Raw genomic sequence first — 25,211 nt, 5'->3', positions numbered from 1 at the left:
AAATGAAATTAAGGGAACAAGTTAATTTACAATAGCATCAAAAATAATAAAGTACTTAGTAATAAATTTAACAAAAGAAATGTAAAACTTGCCCCATAAAAACCACCAAATATTGCTGAAATTTAAAAACACCTAAATAAATGGAAAAACATTCCATGTGAATTGATTTAAAGACTTAATGTTATTAAGATAGCATTAATCCCAAAACTGATCTTTAATGCAATCCCTATCAGAATCCAATCTGGGTTCTCTGTAGGAATTGATAAGCTGATTCTAAAATTCATATTGAATTGCAAGAGATCAGAGTAACCAAAACAATCTGGGAAAACAAACAACAAATTAGGAGGCCGCATATTTCCTGATTTCAAAACTTGCTCTAAGTAAGGAAGATAGTGCGGTATTAATGTAAGGATACACATATAGACCAATGGAAGAGAACTGAGTCCAGAAGAAATGAATCCATTTGTCTATGGTAAACTGATTTTCAACAAGAGTGCCAAGACCATTCAAAGGGTGAAAGAATAGTCTCTTCAACAAATGGTGCTGGAATAACTGGATATTTACATGCAAAAGAATAAAGTTGGACTTTTATCTTATGCCATTTACAAATGTTAATTCAAAACGGATCAAAGACCTAAAAGCTAAGATTATAAAACTCTTAGTGGAAAACACAGGGGAAAATCTTCATGACTCTGGACTTGGCAATGGAATCTTAAATATAACACCAAAAGTACAAGAAACAAAAGGCAAAAAAAAAAAAAAAAAAAAAGGATAACTTTGACTTCATCAAAATTAAAAACTTTCATGCTTCAAAAAAATACTATTAAGAAAATGAAAAAATCTATAGGATAGGAGAAAGCATTTGCAATTTGTGTATCTGATAAGGGACTGAACCTAGAATATATGAGAACATGTGAAACTCAATAATAAAAAGACAAATAACTTATTTAAAAAATGGGCAAAGAACTTAAATAGACATTTCTACAAAAAAGATATGCAAATGGCCAACAAGCACATGAAACAATGCTCAACATCATTAGCCATCAGGGAAATGCAAATAGAAACCACAAGATTCCACTTCACACCACTAGAATGGCTAGAGTCAAAAAGTCAGATGATAACAACTGTTGGCAAGAACGCAAAGAAATCAAAACGCTTATATACTGCTGATGGGAATGTAAAATGGTGCAGTTTCTTTGGAACAGTCTGGCAGTTCCCCAGACAATTATATATAGAGTTACCATATGACCCTGTGATTCCACTCCTAGGTATAAACCTGAGAGAATTGAAAACATACATACAAACAAAAACTTACACAAAAAGTATAATGTTTATAGAAGCAGCATTCGTAACAGGCAAAAGGTGGAAACAACACAAGTGTCTATCAACTGATGAATGGAAAAAACTAAAAGAGGTATATTCATAAAACGAAATATTATTTGGTCATAAAAATGAATAAAATACTGATAGATGCTACAACATGATGAACCTTGTAAACACTATGCTAAGTAAAAGATGCCGATCATAAAGACCAAATATTACATGATTCCATATATATATGAAATATCCAGAGCAGGCAAATATATAAAGACAAAGTACATTAGTGGTTGCTCAGGGCTGGGGGAATGGGGCAATAGGGGTTGATAGCTGAAGAGTATGACTTTTTTATTTTTTGAGACGGAGTATCGGTCACCCAGGCTGGAGTGCATTGGTGCGATCTCATCTCACTGCAACCTCCGCCTCCCAGATTCAAGTGATTCTCGTGCCTCAACTTCCTGTATAGCTGGGATGACAGGCATGCGCCATCATGTCCGGTTAATTTTTATATTTTTAGTAGAGACAGGGTTTCACCATGTTGGCCAGGCTGGTCTCTAACTCCTGACCTTGTGATCCGCCTGCCTCGGACTCCCAAAGTGTTGGGATTACAGGTGTGAGCCACTGCGCCCGGCCATTTCTTTTTTTTTTTTTTTTTCCGGAGACGGAGTCTTGCTCCGTCGCTCGGGCTGGAATGCAGTGGCGCAATCTCGGCTCATTGCAACCTCCGCCTCCCGGGTTCAAGCGATTCTCCTGCCTCAGCCTCCTAAGTAGCTGGGACTACAGGCGCACGTGGCCACGCCCTGCTAATTTTTTGTATTTTAGTAGAGTCGGGGTTTCACTGTGTTGCCCAGGCTGGTCTCGAACTCCTGAGCTCAGGCAATCCGCCTGCCTCCGCCTCCCAAAGCGCTAGGATTACAGGCATGAGACATTGTGCCTGGCCAACATTTCTTTTTGAGATAATGAAATGTCCTAAGATTGACCGTGGTGATGGCTGCACTTAAGCTGTGACTATACTAAAAAACCAATTGTACACTTTAAAAGGGTGAATTGTATGATATGTTAATTACATCTCAATAAAGCCATATATAAATAAAACTATAAATTAAAGATGTAGGTCATCATATCTACTTTAGAATGAAAGTGACCTTTCTAAAAACATGACACCAATGTTAGAAACCATGTAAGACATATTTCACGTGAAACATATCCTTTATGTTCAAATTTTCTTTTCTATTTAAAATATATATTAGGGTTTTGTCTTTTCTAATTTACTAATCTTTGTCTTTTAACTGGAGAACTTAATCCTTTAAAATATAATGTAATTACAGAAAATTTGTGCTTAAAAAGAAAAATAGGCTATTAGAAGATAATATCAGAAGTGATTGGGCACAGTGGCTCATGCCTGTAATTCCAGAGCTTTGGGTGCCCAAGGTGGAAGGATTAGTTGAAGCCAGAAGTTTGAGACCAGCCTGGGCAACATAGCAAGACCCCATCTCTACAGAAATTTTAAAATTAGCCAGGCACAGTGGCGCATGTCTGTAGTTCCAGCTACTTGGGAGGCTGAGGCAAAAGGATCACTTGAGCCCAGGAGTTTGAGGCTGCAATGAGCTATGATTGTGCTACTGCACAGCCTTGGTGACACAGTGAGACACTGTCTCTAAATAAATAAGTAGATAAATTTTTTAAAAAGAGGATAGCAGAAAATATAATCTTGAGCTAGGAAAGGGTTTCTTTTTTTCTTTTTGAGATGGAGTCTCGCTCTTTGTGCCCAGGCTGGAATGTAGTGGCGCAATCTCAGCTCACTGCAACCTCTGCCTCCCAGGTTCAAGCAATTCTCCTGCCTCAGCCTCCCAAGTAGCTGGGATTACAGGCATGTGCCACCATGCCCAGCTAATTTTGTGTTTTTAGTAGAGATGGGGTTTCATCATGTTGGTCAGGCTGGTCTCGAACTCCTGACCTCAGGTGATCCTCCCACCTTGGCCTCCCAAAGTTCTGGGATTACAGGCGTGAGCCACTGTGCCTAGCTGGAAATGGTTTCTTAAACAAGATACAGAAAGAACTAAACATAAAGAAAAAGATCAATGTGACTATGTTTCAGCCTACAAAATCTTTAATAATTACAAATACTTACTGAGAGTTTACTATGTATATCAAGTTAAGGACTTTACATACCTCATACCATTTAATCTTCACAAGAACCTACAATGAGTCAGTACCATTTTTTCCCTGTTTTACAGATGATGCTTAAGGAGGTTAAGTATTTCACCTAAAGTCACACAGCAACTATGCCAGGGTTGAAATTTGGGTCTATCTGATTCCAAGCCCAAACTCATAATCACTACCCTAGAGGCCATGCCAGTTTTGGGGGAAAAGTTCTTCAACTCTTTAGTCTCTAAAACCAGCAGCTTTCTCCTCCTTTTTTATTTTATTTTTTTAAACCTGTGTCTTACATTCAATGTTTCTATTTTTTCCATCATCTGCTTGCCATCCCTTCTGCCATACGCTTTATGAGAATTCCCAGTCTGAGTTGTTACTCACTCACTCCTGATCTCCCTGCAACCTAGCTTCAAGCTCCAATCATAACGATATCCTAATCAGATATGGCAATGTAGGAAATTCTAATTAAAATGGCCTTTTCTCAGTCTTCATTTCTACTGACCTTTTGTATCTCCTCCTTCTTTAAATGTGATTCTCCTTAATTTGTCAGTCATACTTTTAATTTCTCGTTCAACAAATAAGCATTTGGCATCAACTTTGTGCAAGCATTGTGCCCAGTCCTGGGACACAAATGTCAAAAGACACAGTCTCAACCATCAATGAGCTTGTTTAGATTGAAGATAATTAGGCAACTGACAAATAATAAGCAGAATGGAGACATTTTGTGTGTGTGTATTGCAGGACATTTTAGTGGTTAAGTCTATGTTGGAGTCAAATAGACAAAAGTTTGAGATCTGAATTTGCCACTTGTTATGTTAGTTGTGTAAGCCTGAACAAGTTACTCAAAGTAGTTTAAGAATTAAGTCAATCATTACAAATTATTTCCTGTTTACTTTAGAAAAGCAGGATGCTATTGGTGTTTGTGAGACACTGAACAATGTAATACAGACCCCGTTATACAAGTTAGAAGAATGCCTGAATTTAAATAGTTTATTAAAATTATAATAATTAAACATAAACTCTATCTTATTGCTACCAAAAAAAGGTTCTTCTGGTACATTTGACATAGCCTTCTACTGCTGGAGTACATTATAAAATCAATATATAAACTACATTGACACAATTTCAAAGGAAAAAGCTTGCCTTTTGAGGTTAGAAGTACACTCTGATGTCCTAACTTGGATAATTCTAGGTGTATACTATAGATAGGATATTGAGTAACCATACTAGACTATGGAAAAGACATATACAGACAAAATGTAAACATTTAATAAATTGGACCATACACCAAAATTGGTAAATTTCCCCAAGACTGACTCTAGGTAGAAAGGCAAGAATGTATTTCATTTATTTGTTCTTACTAATGGGTGAAAACTCTAAAGATACCAAATTGCTAATCCAGTCTCTTACTAAACTGCTGATGCTGGAAACAAGCCAATTAGGCAGACTTGGGGTACTCCTTAGTTGAAATGACTATTATCCCAAGAATGTATTTTATTTAATATATAAGTATATACTATGTGCTCAAGTGTATACTAAGCAATTCAATTTGGAGGGCAAGGGTAGGATTTTTAAAGTTTGACACATGCAGAAATTTTACATGTAAATTTTGGTGGCTTCTGACATCAACTAAAGTAATAACCATGTTAAATGATCTATTTACATCCATATATTTGTATATAGATATAGTGTAGAACATATTCTCTATTCTATATCTATGTATGTATCTACCTATATCTATATATTATATATGTATATATGTGTATATGTTAAATAAAATTATGTTATTAAAATGTTAGTAAAGTTATATGTTATTTAAAACATGTTAAATGAAACAAAAGGAGGTAATAATCTATGGCCTCCTGTGTTTTCTCGGTTTCCTATAAAACGAGAACTACAATAGCCTCTAACCACAGGCTTGTCAGGGAAAGTAAATAATGGATTTAAAGTGTTCTGCATGGTGCCTACAAGTTAGCCAATTTCTAAGTATTTATAAAATGTCCACCATTTTTGCCTCTTGGGCTAACCTTTGTTGACGTGTACCAAGCAGAGAAAGAAGGAAGTCATTCCAGGAGTGAGAATGTTGCACACAAAGCTATGGTGGTAAGAGAGTATGGCATGTGGAACAAATTCAGTGGTTGGACTGAAGATAACAAGACTGACTAAAGGCAGGAACACTATTTAAAGGGCCAAAATAAGAGGTGAGAAACTCCTGGATTAGAATAGTAGCCAAGGAGAAGAAGGGATAGATAAAAGAGATATCTAGGATGTATAGCTGATAGGAACTAAGGGATGATTACATGGAGATGAAGAAGAGAGCCAACAGATATGCCAGGTTTCTTTTTTTTTTTTTTTTTTGATGGAGTCTTGCTCTGTTACCCAGGCTGGAGTGCAGTGGCACCATCTCGGCTCACTGCAAGCTCTGCCTCCCGAGTTCACGCCATTCTCCTCCCTGAGCCTCCCAAGTAGCTGGGACTACAGGCGCCCGCCAACACGCCCGGCTAATTTTTTGTGTTTTTAGTAGAGATGGAGTTTCACCGTGTTAGCCAGGATGGTCTCGATCTCCTGACCTTGTGATCCGCCTGCCTCAGCCTCCCAAAGTGCTGAGATTACAGGCGTGAGCCACCGTGCCTGGCCCAGATATGCCAGGTTTCTAATGTGGTTTACTGGATGTATGTTGGTGACATTCAATCACAGAGCCACACACATATTTTAGAGGAAGAAGCTGAAGCATTTGTTTTTTGGTTTTTGGGTTTTTTTGAGACAGAGTCTCGCTCTGTCACCTAGGCTGGAGTGCAGTGGCTCAATCTCGGCTCACTGAAACCTCTGTCCGCCCCCCGAACCCCCCAGCAGCTGGGATTACAGGCATGCACCACCACACCCGGCTAATTTTTCGTATTTTTAGTAGAGATGGGGGCCATGTTGGCTAGGCTGGTCTCAAACTCCTGGCCTCAAGTGATCTGCCCACCTCAGCCTCCCAAAGTGCTGAGCCACAGCGCCCGGCCAGAAGCATTTGGTTTTAAACATAAGCATTTGGTTTTAAATGTAGGGCATCTCAGTAAAATCATCTACAATTTAATGGACATAACATAGATAATTCAGAAGTCAACATTCTTTTTAGAATACCTGATAAACATATAATTAGGTTCTTATAGAATCACAGTGGCAATGATAAAGGGATATTAATCAAGAGTTACAGATAACAGAGTTTCATGAATAACTTGGAAAGTATAAAGTAATTCAAATTGGAATGAAGTACATTAAAAACACACTTCCGTCAATACCTCAGCTGCTCTGCCATTGTAAAGGCGAAAATGGTTACAGGCTTTAAGATTGAGTGCGATGGTACTATCAGGAATTTGCTGAAGGTAAACAGCCAAAACTTCTTGAGACACATCATAGTAATCCAACTTGTAGTAGCAGAGGGCCACATAAACATTGAGGGCAAGGTATTCCCTATTAGATGAAAGAATTAGGGTTAACCATTTAAGTCTACTTCACGGAAATGTCAAATTACAAAGCTCAAATGGACAAGGCAAAGAGGACAGTTCATGAACCTGCTTTATGAAGAAAGAGGGCAAGATATGATCAGTATAATTTTTTTCTTTTTGCATTGCAATATTTGGGTGTTTTGATATAAGTAGAATGAAAGATGACTAGAGAAGAAAGGGAAAGTTCATGCTGTTCACACTGAAAAACTAATATATGCAATAATTGAACATAAACAAAAGCACACTCCACACAGAAGACCAGCAGACAAGACACGTAGGCTTGATGGCTGGAAATGGAAGCAGGTAGGAGACTAAGAAGGTAATGCAAAAGAGGATGGAAGGAAGGGGGATGAGATATTTTTGGGAAGGGAGAGAGAGGCCAAGTGTTTAAAGTTGGAATGTAAATTCTTAAGAATGGTTTGTATCTAATTTTGTCAGCAAGTTACCTACGATGTAACTATAACACTAAGTTTGATACATCTAGACCATACATTTCAACTGGGGTAATATCAGTATTACCCCCAAAGGGGAAAAATTGGTTCTTAATGGGAGGATGAAAAAATCATACTCATTTTATATGTAAAGCACAGTTATACATATAGTACATATATGGATATATATTAATATACATCTATCAGTATATTAAAATTTCATGGGAGGGCAATTGGGGGAAAAAGTCTTTTAGAAGGGTGACAATGCAAAAAAAAGGTAGAGAAAGCCTGATTTAGACAATATCTAATTCTTAATCTCACCAAATTATCAACTAAACAGATTTGAACACATAGTGGTACTAAATCCAGAGGACACTAGATTCTCAAACTAGTTAAAGAAGAAACTAACAAAATGAATGTAGAGGAGGCATAAAAGGACACAGACCTGTTATCTAGCAGTATTCGCTTATATATATCTATAGCTTCTTGGTAGTGAGATCGCATATAGTGGATTGAGGCCAAACTGAGTTGATCTTCTGTGACATCCTGAAGATTTTGATGAAAGCTCATCAATTTTTTCTCATCATTAAACTAAAATTGTGAGAGTGGAAAAGACATGTAAAGATTCATATTAGTGTTGTTAGAGAAATCAATATCTATGTGATAGAGATTTTAACTCTTCCTTCTTTAGCCATTGTGTCTCTCTCTTCTTCCTATTTCCCTTAGGTTCTTTGTCTTCTACTTCATTTCTCCTGCAAAGAAAGAATGGAAATAGCCTCTGGAGGCATAGCTTGACAACGACAATGGAAAGCCCTTAGGTTACAGTTAATACTATTTGACCCTTCCCCTTATCTTTTCTTTTTCTTTATATTTTCTCCCTTTCCTTTTCTTTTTCTGTAAACTCTCTTTACTATTACCCGGTAACATTTTTAATCTGTTCTTTCTTCCTTCTTTTTTTTTTTTGAAACGGAGTCTTGCCCTGTCCCCCAGGCTGGAGTGCAATGGCACGATCTCGGCTCACTGCAACCTCTGCCTCCCAGGTTCAAGCAATTCTCCAGCCTCAGCCTCCCAAGTTCCTGGGATTACAGGCGCATGCCACCACGCCCGGCTAATTTTTTGTATCTTTGGTAGAGATGGGGTTTCACCATGTTGGCCAGGCTGGTCTCGAACTCCTGACCTCGTGATCCGCCCACCTCAGCCTCCCAAAGTGCTGGGATTACAGGTGTGAACCACTGTGCCCAGCCAATCTGTTCTTTCATATCTCGTTCTTCTTGGTAGACAATAGGGAATCAAAATGTATTTCTCATCATGTAACCTAGTGTATTCAATTTTTAATTTCCTGCTCTACATTTTTTCATCCTTTCTTCAGTTACTATATATTGTTGTTGTTTGAGATTGTCAGAATTCTATTCCAACCTTGTAATGCTTATTTTGTTAGATGGCTGCCGCAAATATTAGTTGCCTTTTGCTTATATATGGGGCAGAACAGATATATTTTTGACAGTGACCCTTAATATGTAGATTTCTCACTCCTGCCTGTTACAGAGAATGATTTATTAGCTTAAAAATTTTGTAAAGAATTGTCTTCTGTAGACTATCTACTTACATGGAAAAATGTTCATGATACACTTTTAAGTGAAAAGCCTGGTTATAAAACAGAATATATACTATGATACAAATTTGGCAATATAAATATACACATATATACACATATAAAAATACAAATTTTTTAAAGACTGGAAGAAAACAGAGTAAAATATTACAGTGTTAGCTCTAAGTGGCAGTCTTACAGGAAATCTTGATTTTTGTGTGTATGCAATTTGCTATTTCCTAAAAGTACTATGATGAACATGTATTATTTTTGTAATCAGAAGAAAAACACAATAAAATATATTTCTTTAATTTAATCAAAGACTTTCACTACTAATAATATTAGAGTAGCTTGTAGTATGCAGTGCTCCCACCAAGAACATCTAGAAAATCTTAAAAACTACTGAAAAATCTGTGTAAAAGGGGCGGGGGCAGTGGCTCACGCCTGTAATCCCAGCACTTTGAGAGGCTGAGGTGAGCAGATCACTTGAGCTGAGGAGTTTGAGACCAGCCTGGGCAACATGGTAAAACCCTGTCTCTACAAAAATTAGCCGGGCATGGCGGTGCACACTTGTAATCTCAGCTACTTGGGAGGCTGAGGCACAAGGATTGCTCAAGCCTGGGAGGCAGAGGTTACAGTGAGCTGAGATGGCGCCATTGCACTCCAGCCTGGGTGACAGGGAGTGAAATCCTGTCTCAAAAAAACAAACAAAAAAAATCTACGTAAAGGGTTCAGAGAGCTACCAAGTGAGCGAAGACTTGAGATACCAAGATCCTAAGCAGAACAAAAGTGCAAAGAGGTGATTCTGATATTTAGTACCATTTTTTTCTCTAGTGGTACCTATCAATTCTCAATTGGTGGCTGAGTTGCTGAAAACTAAGCAGAGATTCAAGAAGTCTTATGGGCTTAATGGACAAAAAAATGAGATTGGAGCCCACCAAGCTATCAGTTGGGACCCCTGGAAAGCTACCCTAGAAACAGAGGTAAAATGGAAATAGACCAGCTTTAAATTGTTGCAATCTCTGACAGGTATCAGTTGATTTGCCCCTTTTCTATGTGCCTGCCAGAAGTAAAAGTAAATTCTAAATCCTCTCTGGAAGAAGACAAAAGCATCCAGAGACTCGAATTATCTCTCTATATTTTAACATACAATAGCCAGCATTAAACACAATATTGCCAAGCAAACCAGGAGATAAGAACATTTGACTGAAAACCAGGAAACAGCTGTCCAGAGATACACTATTGGAATTACTAGACACGGACTTTAAAAATAACTTATTATCAATATATTTAAGAAATTAAATTAAAAATTAGGAAATTTTAACTGGAAATTAGAAATTTAAAAAGTAATAAAATGTAAATTCTAAAAATAAATACAATAACTGAAATTAAGAACGAAATAGATAAATGGAATAGCTGGTTAGACACAGCTGAAGAACGATGATTAGTAAAATAAATTTCTGTGGAAATATACAGAAAATGTGACAAAGTGTTTACATGTGATACAAACAAAAGGTCTACATACATACATACATACATATTACTGGGAGCCTAGAAGGAAAGAAGAGAGTATAGAGCAGAAGCAAAATTTGAAGTAACAATGACCAAGGATTCTTTTAATTAAAAACAGAAAAGACCTCGAGCAAGCACTATGAACCTGATGTAGTGTAATACAAAGAAAACCATATCTGGGAATATTATAGGAAAAGTGCTAATAACAAAAACCAATGTATAAATCTTAAACAGGATCAGAAAAAAAATCTTCATAGAAGCAACAATAAGACTGATGGCTAACATCTCAGTAGAGACAAGGACCTAGGAAGCAATGAAGCAACATCTTCAAAATGCTAAGCAAAAATAATTACCTACCTAGAACTCTACACTGAGAAAAAAATCCTTTAAAAAACCATAGTCAAATAAAAATATGTTTAGACAAAAACTGAGAGAATTCATCAGCACTAAAGGAAATATTAAAGGAAATTCCTCAAATGGAAAATGATTTCAGATAGGAGCACAAACATGCAAGAAGAAATGAAGAGCAATGGAAAGGAAAAATATGGCTAAATATAAATGAATATTAACTGCATAAAACAGTAATAAAACAGTCTTATGGGATTAGAAACATATAGACACTTAAAATATATTTCAAATTTGCACATAAGATGGAGAGTAAATGAGTTTAAATGATCTAAGGTCCTTTAATTTTTCTAGAAATTGGTAAAAGCACTAATCAATATCAAACTTTTTAATATGCAAAATACACATGATATGGTAACTGCTAAAATAATATTCTGAATGTACATAACTAGCAAGCAAATCAAGGATAAATATATAGTTTTAAAAATCAATCCAAAAAAAGGCAAGAAAGGAGAGAAAAAGGAACATAGACCACATGGACCAGCTGGGCAAATAGAGAACTAATAACAGGATGGCAGTTATGAAGCTAACCGTATTTGTAAATACATTAAGTAAATGGATTATATACTAGAGGTTTTTTTTTTAATAAAGATTTTAACTGGATTTTAAAACCCACAAAACTCATTTATATGCTGTTTATAAGAGTCACCTTAAATTTAAGGACATAGAAAGGTAGAAAGTAAAAGGATAGATGAGAGATATAATAGGCAAATGCTACCCAAAAGAGCTAGTATAGCTCACAAATATGACAAAGAGAAATTTTTCAGAGATGAGAGATATTTCATGATAATATATGTTTCAGTCTACTAGGAAGACATTATTGCTAGGCAGTCTACTAGCAATTCTAAGTTTGCGTGCACTTAATGACACAGTCTGAAAAACATGTAAAGCAGAACTAAAAAGAGAAAGAGACAAAGTGACAATTATGATGTGGAATTTCTAAATGTACCAAAAATAATTATTTTCATATAATGCCTGTGGATGATTAAACTTTCTGTAAAACAACTTAGCAATATCAATTAAAAGCTTTAAAGTTGCTCATACCCAGTAGGTATGTCCATTTCTAGGATGTTCAGAGTGACATTTTTATAAATTTTTAAAATTATAAATAATCTAAAGTCAAACAACTAAGAAACGTTGAATAAATAATGGCACATATGATGCATTTGGTGGAATGCTATAAAACAATTTTTAAAATAAATTAAACAATTATTTAAAATTTTAAATTTGAAAAATTATTTAAAAAATAATTTTATCATTATCAAAATTATTACCATACAGCAATTCTGAAAAGTGTATATTTATTTCTAGGAGTCAGGACAAGGTGACTCTGAGTCTGTTTCCTAACAGATAATAGTATAGTTGACACAAACTAAACTTCTTTTTTTTTGAGACACAGTCTCGCGCTGTCGCCCAGGCTGGAGTACAGTGGCACGATCTCGGCTCACTGCAACCCCCGCCTCCTGGGTTCAAGTAATTCTCCTCCCTCAGCCTCCTCAGTAGCTGGGATTAAAGGGGTGTGCCACCAAGCCAAGCTAATTTTTTTTGTATTTTAGTAGACACATGGTTTCACCATGTTGGCCAAGCTGGTCTCGAACTCCTGACTTCAGATGATCCGCCCGCTTCAGCCTCCCAAAGTGCTGGGATTACAGGCGCGAGCCATCATGCCCAGTCTAAACTTCTTATATGACTGTTGCTTAAGGAGAAATAAAACCTAACATCTCTGAATAAATTCAGTAGGTAAAGAACATTGATAGAGGAGAAAATCCTATACAATTAACAGTTATATTCCACTTGTTCTAGAAAACCATTAACAAGAATTTCTAATTAAATATCTCTCACTAGTGTTAGTAACAAGAAGGAAGAAAAATAAAAATATTTTTAAAACAGAAAAATGTGAAATGAGAACATAAATACCTTGTGAGCCAAGTGGAAGAGGAGGCGGTTTTGGAGTCGGCTTTTTGAAGCTGAAAAAAAAATCCAAGCTGCTTATTAAAGAACTCAACAGTCTAGCAGTCCCTTGTAGGAATGAAATGAGAGTCGGATGAATCTTCCCAAACCTTACTCATCTGATCCTAATATGTCTCTGCTAGAATACATATTGTTTGAGTCTGGTGTCCACCTGCAGTAGCAGAAACAGCATCAAGAACTAGAAGAGAAAGGTGCTAAGATTCTGCTCTTCTCCACTGCTTGTTCTACCTGATCCTATTATGGTGATCCACCATGCAACACTGCACACACATGGTTGTAGTAGCAGCCCACCTCTGTGTTGTTCATATACCAAACCAAACAGTGGTAAGAGACACCCATGGTCATCTTAATGTGTGTATGAATCTACTCTCATTCACCTCTTAGTCCCAGTATTCTTTGTTAATTCCTTCTGATATCTCCTTTTCCACAATTATACTGCCATGTTTTCCTAAATACTAGCCCAGCCTCTATTCCACAGATTTTCTAGCATAATTATGTGCCATACTGAAACAGGCAGTCCAGCAAAAATGTTAACAGCTTTTAAGTTCCAAATCTCCTCTGCACTCTTGGAAAACTTTCTGATTCTGGATACCCGATTCTATCTCTTTTACAGAAAAAGTCATACTTCAATGTATAAGAAAAAAATATGTGACATTTTGGTATCTTTCAACTGACCATCCATATCCAATGTTCTCATTTAAACATTACCCAGCATCATTGTTTATAATCAGAAACTCTGGCTCCCTCTCCCTCTCCCTCTCCCTCCCCCTCTCCCCACAGTCTCCCTCTCCCTCTCTTTCCACAGTCTCCCTCTGATGCCGAGCCAAAGCTGGACTGTACTGCTGCCATCTCGGCTCACTGCAGCCTCCCTGCCTGATTCTCCTGCCTCAGCCTGCCCAGTGCCTGCGATTGCAGGCGCGCGATGCCACGCCTGACTGGTTTTCGTATTTTTTTTGGTGGAGACGGGGTTTCGCTGTGTTGGCCGGGCTGGTCTCCAGCTCCTAACCGCGAGTGATCCGCCAGCCTCGGCATCCCAAGGTGCCGGGATTGCAGACAGAGTCTCGTTCACTCAGTGCTCAATGGTGCCCAGGCTGGGATGCAGTGGCGTGATCTCGGCTCTCTACAACCTCCACCTCCCAGCCGCCTGCCTTGGCCTCCCAAAGTGCTGAGATTGCAGCCTCTGCCCGGCCGCCGCCCTGTCTGGGAAGTGAGGGGCGTCTCTGCCTGGCCGCCCATCGGCTGGGATGTGAGGAGCCCCTCTGCCTGGCTGCCCAGTCTGGAAAGTGAGGAGCGTCTCTGCCCGGCCGCCATCCCATCTAGGAAGTGACGAGCGCCTCTTCCTGGCCGCCATCCCATCTAGGAAGTGAGGAGCGTCTCTGCCTGGCCGCCCATCGTCTGAGATGTGGGGAGCGCCTCTGCCCTGCCGCCCCGTCTGGGATGTGAGGAGCGCCTCTGCCTGGCCACCACCGTCTGGGAGGTGAGGAGCGTCTCTGCCCGGCCGCCCCGTCTGAGAAGTGAGGAGCCCCTCCGCCTGGCAGCCGCCCCGTCTGGGAAGTGAGGAGCCCCTCCGCCCCGCAGCCGCCCCGTCTGGGAAGTGAGAAGCGTCTCCGCCCGGCAGCCACCCCGTCCAGGAGGGAGGTGGGGGGGGTCAGCCCCCCGCCCGGCCAGCCGCCCAGTCCGGGAGGGAGATGGGGGGGTCAGCCCCCCGCCCAGCCAGCCGCCCCGTCCGGGAGGTGAGGGGCGCCTCTCCCGGCCGCCCCTACTGGGAAGTGAGGAGCCCCTCTGCCCGGCCACCACCCCGTCTGGGGTGTACCCAACAGCTCATTGAGAACGGGCCATGATGACAATGGTGGTTTTGTGGAATAGAAAAGGGGGAAAGGTGGGGAAAAGATTGAGAAATCGGATGGTTGCTGTGTCTGTGTAGAAAGAGGTAGACATGGGAGACTTTTCATTTTGTTCTGTACTAAGAAAAATCCTTCTGCCTTGGGATGCTGTTGATCTATGACCTTACCCCCAACCCTGTGCTCTCTGAAACATGTGCTGTGTCCACTCAGGATTAAATGGATTAAGGGCGGTGCAAGATGTGCTTTGCTAAACAGATGCTTGAAGGCAGCAGGCTCATTAAGAGTCATCACCACTCCCTAATCTCAAGTACCCAGGGACACAAACACTGCGGAAGGCCGCAGGGTCCTCTGCCTAGGAAAACCAGAGACCTTTGTTCACTTGTTTATCTGCTGACCTTCCCTCCACTATTGTCCTATGACCCTGCCAAATCCCCCTCTGCGAGAAACACCCAAGAATGATCAAAAAAAAAAAATATGGAAATAGAGATAGCTACCACGATCACCTTATATGTGTCTAACACTGTTCTCAGCACAGATAAAGCCTACAAATATGAGATAAAGTAAGTAACATAAAGGACCTTATAACTAAATTAGGAAAAACTACATTAGTACATATGAAATAATTTGGGTACAAATCAAGAAAGGCTTTGCTGGGCATGATGGTGGGCGTGTCTGTAGTCTCAGCTACTCAGGAGGCTGGGGCTGGAGGATGGCTTGAACCCAGGAGTTTGAAGCTATAGCATACGATGCTCACACCTATGAATAGCCACTGTACTCCAGCTTGGACAACATAGTGAGACCCTGTCTTTTTTTTTTATTCAGAGTCTTGTTCTGTCGCCCAGGTTGGAGTGCAGTGGCGCAATCTCAGCTCACTGCAAGCTCCGCCTCCCAGGTTCACACCATTCTCCTGCCTCAGCCTCCCGAGTAGCTGGCACTACAGGTGCCCGCCACCACGCCCGGCTAATTTTTTTGTATTTTTAGTAGAGACGGGGTTTCACCATGTTAGCCAGGATGGTCTCGATCTCCTGACCTCGTGATCTGCCCGCCTCAGCCTCCCAAAGTGCTGGGATTACAGGTGTGAGCCACTGCACCCGGCTGACCCTGTCTTTTAAAAAAAAAAAAAAAGTCTTCAAGTTCCATGTTTGCCATGAATTTGGGCTGAAATTCTTTATATGTATAAATTAATTCTACCTCAAATACATTCTTCCCTATCAAACATTACAGTGCCCACTTTCTCTGCATTTCCTTGAACTTAATTTGGTTCATACTTTAATTAACCTTTTTTTTTTTTTTTTTTTTTTTTTTTTTTTGAGGTGGAGTTTCACTCTTGTTGCCCAGGCTGGAGTGCAATGGCATGATCTGGGCTCACTGCAACCTCCGCCTCCCGGGTTCAAGTGATTCTCCTGCCTCAGCCTCCCAAGTAGCTGGGATTACAGGCATGCACCACCTTTTGTATTTTTGTATTTTTAGTAGAGATGGGGTTTCTCCATGTTGGTCAGGCAGGTCTCGAACTCCTGACCTCAGGTGATCTGCCCACCTTGGCCTCCCAAAGTGCTGGGATTACAGGTGTGAGCCACTGCACCCAGCCATCTTTAACTTTTTCTACCATGTTTCCCTTTTATTCTTATTTTTAAATTTGAGTACAATTGCCCTGAGATGAATATCATATGTAAGAAAGCAGAAGGGATGATTTCTGGATTCTTCAAACTGAAATTGCTGGGTTTCTCACTTAGAAACAGGAAAAGCAGCGATAAAGTCCACAGCCATAAGAGCCTGAATAAAACTATACCTAAATACCACCAACAGCATGCCCATCCTTCCGTGATGGGGCCTAAGAAAGACACCTGGCCCTTTTTCTTCTTTTGTCCTTCTGCTTTTTGGCTGTAGCCTGGTGGGGTGTGGCACTAACTCTCTCTTTAAACATAGTTACTCAAATCCAATATTCTTTGAGGACTAAAGCTATTTTTTTAGCTTTCTAATATCAATTTTTTTCTCAAGAGAAAAAGGAATACAATTAAGTTTTAAAATCTTCAAAACAACTCTTAACTATGAATGAAGAATATCAGATATAAGAGCCCCTTTACCTTTAAATCCAGCTGCTTCAGCTTGTTTATACATCCCAAGAAAGAAGTAGGTGCAAGCTAGGTTCACCCAGACTTCAGAATTACAATTTTCCTCTTTTGTAGCATTTTCGTATTCCTGAAATATATAGTAAGCAGTGATCTCATTTTGGCAGCAAAGCAATTGATGGGCCATTCTTCCACAATGGAATAGGATTTCATACTGAGATTAAGCAACTTCACATTTAGGGAATCCTACATGCTCTGCAATTATTCTATTCTGAAAAGGTTAAATACTGAAGTTAAAGCTCAGTCCTACATCTGCAGGGCTATTGTCCATATAATCTTATACTTGTGGTTTTTGTCCCCCAATTAATACTGATAGGGACTAACAAACAATAGAAACAAAAAGTAACTGAACTATTTTATTTCTGCTAAGTAAAAAAGACATACAAGATACCCTTTAAGAAATTCACACGTTCAGTTAACTTAAAATCTGATGGCTTTAATACACTCCAAGTTTCATTTCATTCTAATTGTTTTCTGGCTTTTTTGGCATTGAGGGGGCCTTCGGATTTTTAAAATGTTTTGTTTTTCCTGCCAAGGACACTTTCTAAGACTCACTTTGTTAACGACATTTTCCATACACTCTCACTTTTTATCAGTCTTTCCCAGGTGTTTTTATTTCATTTTCTTACTACAAGTGGGTTGTTCTTTCTATCCTCCTATGCCTTTTACGAATACTACCAGCCTCTATTCTGTCCTTTTCACACCTTCCCTTTTCCTTCACCAACTTTGTTCCTTTGTTCTTCATCTCGCCTCCTCATTAACTGTCCTTGAATATTTTCATTTTAGTTATGAAGGTTCTTCAAATTTGCTTAGATTACATCTTGGGAATGAGAATATGTAGGAAATGTGGCTGGGCGCAGTGGCTCACGCCTGTAATCCCAGCACTTTGGGAGGCCGAGGCGGGCAGATCACAAGGTCAGGAGATCGAGACCATCCTGGCCAACATGGTGAAACCCCATCTCTACTAAAACACACAAAAAAATTAGCCGGGCATGGTGGCGCATGTCTGTAGTCCCAGCTACTCGGGAGGCTGAGGCAGGGGAATTGCTTGAACCCGGGAGGCGGAGGTTGCAGTGAGCCGAGATCGTGCCACTACATTCCAGCCTGGGTGACAGAGCAAGACTCCGTATCAAAAAAAAAAAAAAGAAAAAGTAAATCCATAATCCCATTGATTAATTATTGTAGATGGGTAGGGTTTACAATGACCAAGAAAAACAATTTCCTCAAAACAATTCTACTTGTAAAAATATAAATATAATTGTTCCTTTGTCTAAAAATAACCAAGCAAAGGAAAAGTGAAATTCTCTTGAGAAAAGACTCATGAAAGTTTTTATCAAAATGGCTTAATTTTCCTGTTCTGAAGACTGACTTAATAAATGCTAACACCAATATGTTGTACAATCTCATTAGTATGCATGTAAAAGTAAAACGTACACAAGATACATGTACATATACAGTAGCCCTCCTTTACCCACAGGGGATATGTTTAAAGATCCCTAGTAGATGCCTGAAATCTTGGATAGTACTGAATCCTATACATATTATGTTTTTTTCCTATACTTACACACCTATGATAAAGTTTAATTTATAAGTTAGGCACAATAAGAGATTAACACCAATAATGGATAACAGAACTATAACACTATATGGTAATAAAAGTTATGAGGATGTGGTCTCTTTTGCTCTGTCTCTCTGAAAATATCTTATTATACTGTACTCACCTATTTTTAGACTGAGATTGACCTTGGGTAACTCAGATTGACCTCGGGAAGCAAAACCATAGACAAGGGGGAACTACTGTAATGGAACATATTAACATTAGACGATTACTAAAGCCATAAATTTTTAAAAAGTCAGTGGTTACCTTCATTAACAAGTATAACTGAAGAATGCAAATAGGTAACTTCTTTTTGTTTCCTTCTGCATTGTTTGAATTTTACCATGAACATGTATTATTATAATATAAAGTTTAATAACATTTTAAACACAGTTCTGTTAGGAAAAAAACTTTTTTAACACTAACCTCCAGAGCTCTCTTGTAGTCACCCAGGTGAAAGGCACAATATCCAATCCACAAATTAGTATCCTCTTCTTCTTCTCCAACATGACGTTTGAACTTCAGGTTAAAAATGTATTTAAAAAACATGAAAATTTTGAATAGTAAACTCTCTGTTTAAAAAAAAATGCTATGTTGGGTTACTGACGAACAAGAGGCAATCTAAGTATTAGAAGCATGACAATATGAGGTTTAATTAAACCTATACCTACAGGACAAGTATCTTCTAATTGTCACAGAAATTTATATTTTCAAGTATTTCATATTTGGCTTTCTGTATTTACTGATATTATACTCCAGAAAGTATTTGAGTTGCCTAACAATTCTGGGTGATATATAAGGAAGAGAATTATGTAAAATATTTAGAGCCAAATAACTGAAGGTTAGAGAGGCTGAACCATGAACTCAAGGCCACACGGCCAGTATGTGTGCTGGCAGGGACTTAAAGAAATGCCTGACTCCAAAGCCCATGTTGTCATCCTCCGTGCTCTACTGCATTTAACCTCCCACTTGAGTCCTGTTGCATTAACACACGCATATATTTACTAATAGGTTGTAACCTTTCACTGAGAATCTTTCTATTACCTTCGAGCAGGCTAGCTTACCAGGCCTACAAGAGTTAAGGTTGTTCAGAAGACTTGGCCTCACTTATGTCCATTGTGAACAAATATTTATGAATTCCTCAGCCAACAAAAGAAAAGCCTTATTTTGGAGGAAAAGACTGAGACCTTGACAGAGAATTCTGAATTTCCGTGGTAAGATAAGATTTTTTTTTTCACTCTACAGGGTGATAAATCAAATAGTGAGCCAACACATATTTACGGAGCATCACTATAGAATTTCAGGTGCCTCAGTCATTACAAGATGAAGACATCCCTTTGATATTTTCTTGTCTGGGCTAAGAATTTACTCCTGTAGCTAACTCTACAACATTAGAAATCCTCCTCCTATCAAATGCTATGAATTTGAGTATCATGCCTTAATTCTAGAGAAATTCTCATGTGAGGTCTCCCTGAATTCCCTGGAGATACAGGAAAGCACATGAGACTTCCTTAGCCCAAACCATAGCAGTTTCCATTCCCATGCAGCAGGGTACTCCAACTAACAACCTAAGAATGTGAGCAAAGAGCAGAGCCTCCCTGCCAACTTAAAGGCAGTCTGGCCCCATAATCCCAGCATTTTGGGAGGCCAGAAGCAGGAGGATCCCTTGAGCCCAGGAGTTCAAGACCAGCCTGGGTAACATGGTGAGACCCCTGTGTCCACACACACACACACACAAATAGCCAATCAAACGAAAATTAGCCAGGTATAGTGGCACGTGCCTGTAGTCTCAGCTACTTGGGAGGCTGAGGTGGGAGACTCGTGTGAGCCCTGGGAGGTTGAGGCTGCAGTGAGCCACCATCTGGCCACTGCATTCCAGCCTGGGTGACAGAATGAGACCCTGTCTCAAAAATAAAATAAAATAAAGGCAACCTGGTGTTATGCAACAAGGAAAATGTGGTCATTGTCTTAGAGAAAAAAGAGGAAAACAGACTGATGAAAATAGATATATGCATAACACTCAGTCCACTGATTCACAGAACTAGAAGGTTCTTCCATGCCAACTCCCCCACTGTAAAGATGAGAAAGCTGATGCCCAAAAAGCTAAAAAACATGCTCAACACCAGCGTACTTAGTAAGAAGGCAAACTAGGCCGGGCACGGTGGCCCATGCCTGTAATCCCAGCACTTTGGGAGGCCGAGGCAGGTGGATCACCTGAGGCCAGGAGTTTGAGACCAGCCTGGCCAACACGGTGAAACCCCATCTCTACTAAAAATACAAAATATTAGCCAGGTATGGTGGCAGGCACTTCTAATCCCAGCTACTAAGGAGGCTGAGGCAGGAGAATTGCTTGAACCAGGGAGGTGCAGGTTGCAGTGAGCTGAGATTGCGCCATTGCACTCTAGCCTGGGTGACAAGAGTGAAACTCCAACTCAAAAAAAGAAAAAAGAAAAAAAAAGAGTGAACTATTTGTGGAAGATGGAGAAATATATGTAAACCTAATTATAACAATTAATAAGGGTAGATTCAGAGTAATATGGATGGAGTAGCATTTTAAGAGAAACGAGTGTGGTACAACACAACCAGACCATGCTGTCAGAACTCTTCATTCTTTGGTGCAACCCTTCACCCTCCTATAACATGTGTTTCCCACAAAGCAGTTTTTCAAAGCACAGTCTCCTGGGACCATCTCCATCAGAAGCACTTAGACTACTCACCTTAAAATGCAGATTCCTGAGCACCACTGCAGACCTAGAGCAGGAGCCCAGGAATCAATATCTTATTAAGTACCCTAGGTAATTCCAATGTATATTAAAAGGTGAGAACTACTGCCATGGAGATTTGAAATATTTTCTGGGGCTATATTTTCAACCATAAGCATGTTAGAATTATTTAAATTTGATCAAAATTTTAGAACACATAATAGGAAAAAATCATACATTGGTCAAGGGTTGGGATAAGCAATGTGTGAAATGACATTGTATAAAAGGTCCCTTCATATTTTTAGATTGTAATCACCATTGGTGAACTAGACATACTCAAAAGTGGCCCTCAAGAAATACGTTGGTTTTTTTTGTTTTTTTGTTTTTTGTTTTTTTTTTTGAGACGGAGTCTCGCCTTGTAGCCAGGCTGGAGTGCAGTGGCATGATCTTGGCTCACTGCAACCTCCGCCTCCCGGGTTCAAGCGATTCTCCAGCCTCAGCCTCCCGAGTAGCTGGGACTAGAGACACGTGCCACTATGCCCAGCTAATTTTTGTATTTTCAATAGAGACGGGGTTTCACCATGTTGGCCAGGATAGTCTCGATCTCTTGACCTTGTGATCTGCCCGCCTCAGCCTCCTGAAGTGCTGGGATTACAGGCATGAGCCACCGCGCCCAGCCAAGTTGTTTTTTAGTTCGTTTTTTATCAGGTTTATAGCTAACTTGGAATCTGGAATCTGTGCCTGACTAGATTTACATGGGATTTGTACAGGAAGCCCCAGAATGCACCCACCTATTTCAAGAGCATAGCAACCAGCATTCACCCAAGCATTCATCTACAGTCTGGTATTCATACACTAAGAAGCAACGTTCTTTGGGCATTACCTCCAACAGGGTAATAGCTCCAGTGAAATCTCTTTTTGAAAGTAGCTCCTCTAGTTTTGGAATCTTCCTACCTTTCTTCTTTCTTTTGTCAGTGTGCTGTACGCCTCTGCCTACAGCAGGTTTGGCCCTTGAAAGCATCTGTAAAAGAAACAAAGACAGCTGTATGGTCCAATTCTGATTATCAGATTTAAACTGAGAGTGACAGCTCTGTAATTTATAAGTCAAGGCCGGGCACGGTGGCTCATGCCTGTAATCCCAGCACTTTGAGAGGCGAAGGCGGCGGATCACGAGGTCAGGAGTTGGAGACCAGCCTGGTCAATATGGTGACACCGCATCTCTACTAAAAATACAAAAATTAGCCGGGCGTGGTGGCATGCGCCCGTAGTCCCAGCTACTCGGGAGGCTGAGGCAGAAGAAACGCTTGAACCTAGAGGCAGAGGTTGCAGTGAGCCAAGATCGCGCCACTGCACTCCAACCTGGGCGACAAAGCGAGCCTCCATCTCAAAAAATAAAAATAAAAAAAAAATTTTAAGTCAAATCCTTAACAACGAACCCCAGGGAAGCCTATTCAAACTCGTTTTGTAACAGGTATTCTACTAGAAGAGCCATCACCCAATACTTAGGAAGGACCAAACAGCTACTCCCAACTTTTATCTTCTCTGGCTAGAGATGCTTTCGCATAGCTTCTGTCATCTCAGCTTTCCCTTCCTCTGCTTCCCATCCCACGAGTGGTTTAAATGTGGGTAAACGGAGAAGCAGGAGGGAAGAAAGCATCGAGGTATTTACAGTTGCATCCCTGTGCCTCGTGGGAACACAGGGAGAGCTGGGGATTACTCTCTGCGGACACACCTAGACTTCACACAGAAGTGTGCTGGGAACCTCTAATCGCCAGCCTCAGGACCTACTCAAAGTACTCCCTCACTATTCAGAGCCACTAACCATCTTGACGTCGGTCTTGTGAGTCCCCACCAGACAGCAAAGGCCGCGCCACAGCGTTTCGCCGCATCCACACAGCACGCTCTGTCTCCACGGCAACCCCGCCAGGAGGCTGGTACGTACGGGAGAAAAGCTCGTTGGAGAACCAGCGCCCGCGGCTTCTTGGTTCCGTGCAGCTTCTGCCGCGGAAGAGCCGAGGTTCCTCTTGGGAGGAGAGCGTCGTTCTCTGGGCTGAGAGCGAAAGTTTGGTTGTCTCTATTTATGAGTTTACTTTAGGAAAAGGCGAATTGGAATGGCATTGTTTTTCAAATGCAAGTTTTCTAGGAAAGAAATTTTCAGGGACCACTTCCGTTTTGGGCCGCGTTGGACTCCATAGCAACCCTTGACTATGTGCACCGCAGAATCTTGGTCTCTGGCTGGGGCGGGAAGCTTAGAAAATTTCTGCTGAAGGAGTTGTAGTTCTGTGATTTGGAAGCAGGAGTGCACCAAAATACAGTTTCCTATTTCCACAGATACACCTACACACAATAGAGAACTGTAATAAATATTTGTCGATTGGATGACTTAATTTATCTATCTTACTCCTGAACCCAGTTAATACAGGGGCAACCACAGTCTTTAAATTCACGAAATCGTGGAATGTTAGAGTTGGAAGGGACCTTACAGGACCTCTGGTCAACCCCTCAGAATTAACAGACTGAAGAACTAACATCTTGTTAGTTAACTAATGTCAGCCTAAAATAACCAAAAAGCTCAGGGATCCAGTTGAAAGAGTTTATTCAAGTGCAAAGTGTGAGGGCGGCTATCCCGGGAACCACTGACAGCAAAGAATGGTGATCAGTGCTCCCTGATGCAGGGAAAGGTGAGGGTCATTTATATCACCAAAAACAGGAGTGCTGTACGTAATTACAGCATTTTCTAGATGAGGCTAACGTACACAGAAGATTCAATTCACTACTATTGATTACACTGTAAGGGGGTTAATATTCTATTGTAAAGAGGTAACAATCACAAGGGTCTCTATCTCCAACGTCATTTAGTCTGAATAAAGAATAAAAAATCTGGTTAATATATAACATCAACACAAAGATCAGGAAGCAACAGTCATGCACCAGAGAAGAAAAACAGCCATGTTCTGTGATTTAGTTTACAGGGCTTAACTTTTCCCCTTGGCATAATACGTTTGGAAAGTGCTGAAATTTTCTTTTCACATTTTCCCCTTTTCTTCAAAAGCTTTCAGAGAAAGCATTATAGAAGAATTATATTCTCAGGCCGTATATTTGATCAAACCTCATGTCACTAGGAAGGCCCCTTCCTGGCAGTCACATCCCAGGGAGGAGGGGACATTGGAAAGGACCAAGTCCGAATTATAAAGCAACAAGAGAAAGTAGTTCTGGAACCTGATTCAGGCTACATGGCTGCCTCTTCAATCAAACAATTCTCTGAGTAGTCTTTGTTCTACACATTTTCTCAGCACTGTGTGTTGACCCAATTGCAGATAAATACCATAACAGCTCTGCAGACAAAGGCAAGACAAAACACAAACTATGATAATTCCTAAAATACATAACAGCTTTTGCCACCAAGGTCCCCAAGATCCAAATCAACTACTTAACCAGTAGCTTAGAGAGGGTTTTGGATCCGAAAGGTTAATTATTAGAGTTTTTCAAATCAGTCATTAATTTGGTGACGTTATTTGATTCATCTGGGATATAAACACAGCATTCAGTTTCTGTCATAGCACAGATTCCTCCTTGGGCTGCAGTGAGTATGTCTAAGACCATACAGTTTTGTAATACTGTCTTCTCATGACAGTAACTTCATTATTTAATAATGAGACATTCATATGGCTGTTATTTAGGGCCTTTTGTGTGTAATTGGTTAGGGCCTCTACATGGCAAATGACATCTTCAATACACAGTTGTGGTACAAAGACAGAAGCGAATCTAAGTGGCTTCTGGAAGGTAAGCACTTTCTATTTCTTCTGTTAAAGACACTATTGCGTAAACCTTTACAGTAAGTTCCAGATTCATCTTTTAAATAACATCCGTCTGTAAACCAAACAACATTAGCCTAAGTAAGAAAAGTCTCTTGCAGATCAGCCCTAGGAGAAAACAAGTTTATCAGTTAGAGTTATGCAATTGTATGGTGTTTCATCTGAAAGTGAAGGAAGAAGAGTTGCAATATTTAGCTTGTTACATCTAGAGATGGTGACATGAGAAGCTAAAAGAAGTGAAACTTCCTA

The 25,211-nt window shown here is 40.0% G+C and overlaps 1 protein-coding gene across 4 annotated transcripts in view; it reads right to left on the bottom strand.

Moving 5' to 3' along the window:
* The window catches only part of IFT56 (intraflagellar transport 56), a 60,940-nt gene extending 36,519 nt beyond the window's left edge, over positions 1-24,421 (bottom strand). The window contains exons 1-8 of one of the 4 annotated variants that reach the window (XM_004046301.4): positions 24,367-24,421; positions 22,970-23,484; positions 22,031-22,168; positions 18,872-18,964; positions 16,804-16,918; positions 12,822-12,871; positions 7,842-7,987; positions 6,759-6,930 (exon numbers count right to left, since the gene is read on the bottom strand). In XM_004046301.4, the coding sequence (XP_004046349.1) occupies positions 6,759-6,930; positions 7,842-7,987; positions 12,822-12,871; positions 16,804-16,918; positions 18,872-18,964; positions 22,031-22,168; positions 22,970-22,972 (717 nt within the window). In that variant the 5' untranslated portion in view covers positions 22,973-23,484; positions 24,367-24,421. Of the gene's footprint in view, positions 1-6,758; positions 6,931-7,841; positions 7,988-12,821; positions 12,872-16,803; positions 16,919-18,569; positions 18,646-18,871; positions 19,018-22,030; positions 22,169-22,969; positions 23,485-24,366 lie in introns of those variants that run through there. The other 3 variants (XM_063708797.1, XM_055393212.2, XM_004046305.5) reach the window with 3 other exon arrangements.
* Positions 24,422-25,211: the final 790 nt, after the last annotated feature.

Source organism: Gorilla gorilla, chromosome 6 (assembly GCF_029281585.2).
Source record: "Gorilla gorilla gorilla isolate KB3781 chromosome 6, NHGRI_mGorGor1-v2.1_pri, whole genome shotgun sequence".
Taxonomy (NCBI): Eukaryota; Metazoa; Chordata; class Mammalia; order Primates; family Hominidae; genus Gorilla; species Gorilla gorilla.
The sequence above is the reverse complement of the archived record's forward strand: the minus strand, read 5'-3'. Positions and strand labels throughout refer to the sequence as shown.